Source organism: Peromyscus leucopus, chromosome 12 (assembly GCF_004664715.2).
Source record: "Peromyscus leucopus breed LL Stock chromosome 12, UCI_PerLeu_2.1, whole genome shotgun sequence".
In the NCBI taxonomy this organism is placed as follows: Eukaryota; Metazoa; Chordata; class Mammalia; order Rodentia; family Cricetidae; genus Peromyscus; species Peromyscus leucopus.
In genome coordinates, this window is record NC_051073.1 from 61,913,989 (window position 1) to 61,921,878 (window position 7,890).

The 7,890-nt window shown below is 48.4% G+C and overlaps 1 protein-coding gene across 1 annotated transcript in view; it reads right to left on the reverse strand.

The window, feature by feature from the left end:
* Itgb5 (integrin subunit beta 5) overlaps positions 1-7,890 on the reverse strand; it is a 115,774-nt gene that overhangs the window by 63,910 nt on the left and 43,974 nt on the right. Inside the window, 2 exon segments of the mRNA XM_028886359.2 lie at positions 4,677-4,729; positions 4,732-4,844. Coding sequence (XP_028742192.1) covers positions 4,677-4,729; positions 4,732-4,844 — 166 coding nt within the window.

Consider the following 7,890-nt stretch of genomic DNA (forward strand, 5'->3'; position numbering starts at 1 on the left):
TGTCAGCAGGGTAGCATAACCCTCTGCCCAGCAAAACCACGGGTCACCGACTTTGAAATGTCACCAAACTAGTGGAGTGACGTGAACGCATCTATTAAACCATAGTCAAGGGGCCAGGGGTGACGGCCCAAGCTAGTAAAAACACCTAGCTGCACAAGCCTGGCAACCCGATTTGATCCGGAAGCCATGTGAAAAGCCTGATGTGGTGGAACACATCTGGAACTCCGGTGCCCCGGTGGCAAGGTGGGAAGTAGAAACAGCAGAATCACCCTTTGGCTTCTTTGGACCTGCCTAATTTCTCATAGGCCACAGACCTGTGTCGTGTTTCCAAACCTTGCTGTGGACGCTCACTGGCCAGTTAGCCTGGAGCCTGCAGCACAGAGACAGGAAAGACCCGGACTCCAGGGTAAAAAAGAAATCCTCCGGCCTCCACATGTGTGCTCACAATCTCTCCCTACACACACACACACACACACACACACACACACACACACACACACACACACACACACACACAGAAAGAGAGACAGAGACAGAGTGAGACAGAGACAGAGACAGACAGAGAGACAGAGAGAGCGCTCGCCAATACTTTTAATAGTTTCCTGAACACACTGCTGCAAAGGGAAAGCAAAGAGGCTCTGGAACCCACAGCCCTGAGGCCACGCTCACCACCCCACCCACCCTCGCCCTCCCGAGGCCAGGATGCTTCCTGTTTGGGAAAGCAGGAGAGCAAGCATAGCTCCAGTCTGAATCACCCGTCATACATCAACCGGTGTAATTTTAGAATAAAAAATAAGCAACCTTAAAGTCAACTTCTAGAAAGTTCTGAGGGAAACAGTAAAACTGATAAAGGGAGAAACCATAATTCTGACCCAGAAAAGGTATAAACAAATTCAGTCACAGGCTTATAAAGCATTAAAGGCAACGGCACGCTCCAATTCTAACCCAGCTGTGAAGACTACATTGGAAAAAGATGCTTGCATGAGAGAGCCAGCTCTCAGCTGTGGACGCCGTTAACTGCCTCTGAGAGCAAACTAGCAGCGTGGGGGAGCCACCACTAGTAAAGCAGGGCCCCTGTCCTGAGTAGAACCCGAAAGAGAAGCAGGTGTCCCTTTATCTTCTACCAAGAACACCTTTGCAAGAAACACACAGTATGACTTAGAGGTAGACTTTTTGTTGGTGGTGGTTTTTAAGACAGGGTTTCTCTGTGTAGCTTTGGAGCCTCTCCTGGAACTCGCTCTGTAGACCAGGCTGGCCTAGAACTCATAGAGATCCACCTGCCTCTGCCTCCCAAGTGCTGGGATTAAAGGCAGGCGCCACCACTGTCCCAGCTGAGGTAGACTTTTAAAGACAGCCATGTCATAACCCTAAGTCCCACAAGTTAATAATGAATAGTCGGGAAACCAGAGCAAGGAGAACCCGTGATGCTGTGAGTCAGGCCTGCCCTTAGATCCTCACCAACAGCAAAGGTCACCGGAAGCAGATGTGCGCGTGTGCAACTGCAGGACAGACTGTCCAGGCCACTCTGGTCCTTACGAGAAGCCGGTCAAGCGCACTCCGTTCTCTCTGCCACACCCAGTTGGCAGGACTAAACTGAAGAGCCTCTAATCTGGGCAAATAGGAACAGACCCCCGTGAACAAAGAGATGCTTAGGTGTTGTAAATGATATCTGAGCAATCCCTCAAATAATAGGGAGACAGGGTCTCTGAACACAAGATTGGCCATGAGTGGTGGTCACCAAAAGTAAACAATAGACATGGGGTTTAATTTCTTATTCTCTCCACTCTTATCTTTGAAATGCTTCATAACAAAAAAAAAATAGCATATATCCATTGTAGAAACTTAGATAAATACAAAATTTTAAAAACCACCAAGAAAAATAAAAACAACATATAATTCTATAGCCTAAAAATACTGCTATCATTTTGGTCTATTTCCAATATTTTCTTTCTTTGTGCACGTGTACACGGATACCACCACATTTGTGTGGAGGTCAGAGGACAGCTTGGTTTCTCTTCTCCCATCATGCAGGTTCCTAGGACTGAACTCTGACCTGGCAACAGGTGCCTCTATCCACTGGGCAACATCACCAGCCCATTTTTCTCTCATTTGACAAATAGGATCATTCTAGCCAGACTGCTTTTCAGTCTGCCTTCATTAGTGCACTCTTAATTTCTCTTAGGCATTACTCAAGTTGATAAAGATTGTTTGGTTGGTTTTTTTTTTTTTTTTTTAGACAGTCTCTTTATATAGCTCTGGCTGGTCTGGAACTCACTTTGTAGAGTGGGCTGGCCTTGAACTCACAGAGACCTGCCAGCCTCTGCCTCCTAAGTGCACAACCCTGCCTGACCCTCAAGTTGCTAAGTGTATGATTTTTGCTGCCTAGTCATTCACCAAAAGCTAGCCTATGATCCATTCCTAATATTTTTGTTACAATAAGAAAGTCTGTAATAAACCAGGAAGAAGGACATTTAATTTTAAATTAGGCCATTTCAAATGAGAAGGAAATGTCTTAATACATGTCTAAATGTAACTCCACACACAGAAGTGGGGGAAAGGTAAAGAGAGAAACTGGCGGCTTGTAGATGGCATAATTCTGAACAATTATTAACTTTCCCTGTGGCAAAGGCCATGATGGAATATATGAGGTCTAAGGCTGACGTGGCTCATACAGTGCCTCTCAATCAATGACAGACAACTCACCGGTTCAAGCAATGAGTCCAGGAAATCTGCTGGAGGCCTCTGAAATGCCAAATTCAAAGGGTGGGCTGCTATTCCACCCATTAGAGATGGCACAGGAGGATTATGCAGGCACAAGGGTGGACTTTGGTTTTTCCCTGATACCAACGGTCCCAGCACTTACTGTGTTCTTCATCTAGCAGACCTACTAATGTTGGGCGTGGCCTGGAACTGGGGTTTTCTCCCACCCACACAGCTTTTAATGATGACTTCGTCCAAAAGAAAATCCACCAAATTCTCTGGGTAAGGAGGTGAGGGCAATCTTACATTTTTTTTTCCTGCACTATTTTTCCCCTGACAAAATGCTGAATTTGGCTGAATGTCTATGAAGACAATGCCTCTCCAATTAATATCTGAATGCCAAGAGAGAGAGAGAGAGAGAGAGAGAATCCATAAACTATTTTATGACACATGGAAGATTCAGAGATGAGCGCATCATAGCTGTGTTCCATCTGGCCTTCAGACTGCTTTAAAAAAAAAAAAAAAAAAAAAAAAAAAAACCAAAAACACAAGGGAACTCTGAATTAGAACATGATGATAAGCCACCGTGATCTCCCACTCTGAAGGAGCCCCCCAGGCCTTCTCAATGGCACAGCCAGAGGAACCAGGAAGGAGAGACCCGCTCTTTTCTATACCTTCCCCTTCCCCTTAGCCATCTCTGTCTGCTGTCTGGGGGGTTCTTATTTCAGGAATGACAACAGTGTCTTTCTTCTTATCCACGTCAAAGGGTGATTAGATAGGAAAGTGATCACAGGACAAGCCCAGAAAACACACACTCAGGAACCCAAGAGTGTGGATCACCAAGAAAGCAAACAGCAGCCTCTGTGTGTGGTCACGAAGCCAGGTTTAAACCTCTTCTCCTCACTTCCCAAATGTTTAAGAGTCCCAACCACTCCACCACTGATGAACCCCCATTGGTTTTCAAAGACTCCTCACCAAGACGGCTCAGTGTTTAGAGCACTCTCTGCTCTTCCAGAGGACCCAGGTTCGATTCTCAGCCACTTACATGGAGGCTTCCAACTTTCTGTAACTCCAGTTCTGAAGACTCTGAGGCCCTCTTCTTCCCACCTCCATGGGCACCGAGCATGCACATAGTATATTTACATACATGCAGGCAAAAAACTCATACACATAACATTTTTAAAAAATAAATAAATCTTTTAAAAGAAGAATGCATTGCCAGTGTGGACACTCTGCTGAGCTTTCCTGAAAACTGCTAAGCTTATGGACACATGCCAGGAGGATGAAGCAAATGGTACCACACTCATGCTTCAGTAATGAGTTCAGAATAATCCACCCTCTGCTGCTGTTATTAGGCTTCTTCGACAGCAGAAAGTTACTTTAACAATAAGTGGTTATCAATATTCCACTTACATAGTTCTCCAAGCTGGGAACCTCTCAAAGCCCAAGTTCATTTCTGACTGGTCTATGGCCTCTCTCTCTCTGGATCCACATATCACAGAGAAGTGAGGGAAACAAAAATATGGACATGCAACCAAAAACTTTGAGTGATTCGGTTTTTCAGCTTTGATTCTCCAGTAAGGTAATCTTTAAGGTTAAAAAAACTGGACAAAAAAAAGAAAGGAAGGAAGGGAGGGAGGGAGGGAGGGAAGAAGGAAGGAAGGGAGAGAGAGAGAGAGAGAGAGAGAGAGAGAGAGAGAGAGAGAGAGAGAGAGAGAAAGAAAGAAAGAAAAGAAGCCGATGTAATACACAAACACAGAACTGCTGTCATCTGGCAAAGACACGATCCCAGTGCAGAGAGCCACACCCCGCCACAGAGATCGGACAAGCTCAACTCGTCCCCAGTCCAACCAACTTGATTGCTAGAGATTTCCCCATGGTGTGGCTGAGCTCTGCCTCTGACGTAAGAGTGGATGGGAGCCACACGCTTGGGTGGTTCAAAACCTGCCCCATGGAGGCTGAGCCCAGACAGTTACCTTGCAGACAGCGGCCTGGAGGACAGCATCGAAGCCCCCTTCGGGAGCATCCGGTTCCGGGACACCCTCTGCTTCCTCACTTCCTCGTTGAAACTGTCGACTCTGTCCGTGAGAGGCAGCAGATGGCGGAACCCGAAGGAGGGGACGCAGTTTGGGAATAACTTGTAACTAGAGAGAGAGAAGAGAGGAGTCACTTTTTCATCATCATCATCTCTAAGTCTTTTCAATTTTTAATTACATTTCATTATTTTAGTGTGCGTGTATGTGTGCACACACATGTACAAGTACAAGTCAGAGAACAACCTGCAGAGCTTGGTTCTCTCTCCTTCGATCCTGTGGAATCCAACTCAGGTTATCAGGCTTAGTGGCAGTCACCTCTACCCACTGAACCATCTCTCTGGCTCCATCTCTAAATATCAATCAAGTGTCCTGGCCTTCACTGTGTACCTTGAAAAACATCAATCAACATTTACTTGGCATCTGCCACCTACTCTGGGGTAAGCATAGTGGAGAGAAGAGAGGTAAGTAACAGCTAGCCCTCAAGGCGGGCACACAGCCAGACCACGGGAGTGTGCGCACAGTGGCTCACAGTAGACTCTGTGGCTGGGGGAAGATCTGACAAGGGCCCTGGAAGATGCGTGGGACCGGTGGTACAACCAAGGTGGACGATGGCCAGCAAGGGCCACAGAAGCAGGGCTCTTCGGGCAGCCACCTCTTTCACATGTACCACCGCCGTGAGACAGAGGACTCACTGGCGACGACCAGGATGTGCTGGCACAGGAAGAGATGCGGAATGGAGCAGGAATTCAAAACATGACTTTGCTCCGTCATTCATTCCTAGCGCTGCAGCGCTAAAGTATCCACGCGCCAGAGAAATCCAAATCTCTTCGAATGGGGAAGCGTGACTGCGAACTTGGAAAAGACACGCATGTCAGAGTCCTGCCAGGTTAATTTCAGGGGAAACCATAAGCGGTCCCGTTCCTAGAGGAAAGTAGTTCCCAACGACAGCATCAAGCCTGGCCAAGGACACAGGAAGAGAGGCCTTAAACGGGTTCTCGGAGAAAGGAGAGGGCAGAGTGTGGCAGCCACAGAAAAGAACACTAGCTGGGCCGTGTGGAGAAGAGACAGGGGAAGGCCAGTGTGCTGGATGCAGAGTAAAGGGGACAGCCGAGGACGACGTGGGGGGCAGTCTGGCCCACCCCTGCAGGATCTGTGGCCATGTAAAGGAAGTCTCTTTAGAACAACAAGAGGCCTGGGAGAAAGGCTTTAGAATCCCATTCAAGCTGTGCCTGGGAAGGGAAACAGGCTTAGCAATGACTGGAGGTCCCACCATCCCGGCTGCCAAGACGGGCCTCGCCAGGACAGGTCTAGGCAGGCTCCTCTCCTCTGCAGAGAGGCAAGCTTTGGCTGTCTAGGAGGCGGTCCTACCACCAACAGTCACGATGCTACACAGACCTCACAAGCTGCGGGAGGACAGTTCACACCCCTGACCCCCTCGGTCCCCCCCCCCCCACATTCCCAATCCACCAGACAATTCTCTCCAGCGAAACTTCCTTTCCCCTGCCTGCTTTGAGTCTTCACAAACACCTTCAGCTTAGACTGGTCGGCTATTTTTAAATCCACACCTCAGGCCACCCTGAGATTTTTTGCGTAGCCTCCTCAGTGTAGAGAAACAAGTGTGGACATTACATTCCCACTGGAAGGAGCTGAGACCCCCACCCACACCTCTTTTGGGGGGGGGGGACGAGGGGAGGGGACAGGTCTACAACTACATTCTGTTCTTCCTCCAAGCTCCTCTTCCCTTCTGTTGTTCTGGGCCAGGATTTAGAGCCTCACTCAGGTGTGTGTTGTGACCGTTGGAGGAGAGACCACCGAATGAGCGCCGTGAAACGGGAAACCAGGAGAGCCAAGAGAAGCGCAGCCATGGCCATGGCCCCTCAGTGTTTGCTACGCCTGCGAACAGCCGTGAGCAGATCTGCTCCTGCCTCAGAGAAATGAAGAGCTGTCTGCTGGAGAGAGAGAAGCCTGAACCACGGGCAAAGTGCTGTAGCCCACTCAGGGACACCTCTCACGGAACACGGCTTCGCCACACAGACACCGGGAAGGTGTCACCGAAACAGCACGCCACCCAGGACCAGATTTCTGGCTTAGTCCTTAGGAGTTGTTCCAGAGTGGCCTGGAGATCTGCATTTTAGAGTTATTTGCCAAGAGGTTCACACACACACACACACACACACACACACACACACACACACACACACACACATCGTGTCTCTGCTATGGAATCCCAGTGGAGGACACTTATCAAGTTTAAGATTATTAACCAGGAAGATGAAAAATAAATAAATATAGAGCTGGGGGAGAGTGTTTGCTGTGCACACGTGTGTGTGTGTGTGTGTGTGTGTGTGTGTGTGTGTGTGTGTGTGTGTGTGTACCTATGCATTCATGTAAAAAGTGAACCCAGAACGGAGTGGTGGGGGCCTACCCCCTTAATCCCAGCACTCAGGAGGCAGAGGCAGGTGGATCTCTAAATTTTGGGCCAGCCTGATCTACAGAGTGAGTTCCAGGACAAGCCTGTCTTGAAAAACCAGGGGATCCCATTTGAAGACATTAGATCTAGGCAAATTCCAAAAATGATGTAATAGTCAAGACAAGATTGTAGATGGAGTTAATATGGAAGGCACCTCTCTCACCCTGAACACTGAGAAATTCTAGAGAAAATACAATTTTAAAAATGTAAATAGACAAGCTGCGATTAGAGGCTACAAGAGAAAACAGTTCGTAAATGGATGAGCTGAAGAGAGGGAGTAGGACCCAAGGGTTCTTCCTCTACGCATGGGGTAGAAAGAAGCCTAGGCTTGCAGCTGGTCCTAGGAGGAGCCCAGGGGAGCCTGGAGCTGCCTAGCTCTCCACAGGAGCTCTGCATCAAGCTGGATGCTGCTAAGAGCTGCAGTAAGTACTGAGCCAGTCACGAAATCTCCAACCGCCAGCCTAGAAAAGAGGCAAGGATGTTTACCATCCACTGCAGGCTATGAGCGAGAGGGGAAAATCTGAGGTCTAGGGAGAAGGTTCCGTGGTTAAGAACACACACTGCTCTTGCAGAGGACCTGGATTCACCTATAACTCCAGCTCTAAGGGCTCCAAAGCCTCTGGGCTCCTTAGGCACTACTCACATGCACCATCACACACCCCAACACACACACACATAATTAAA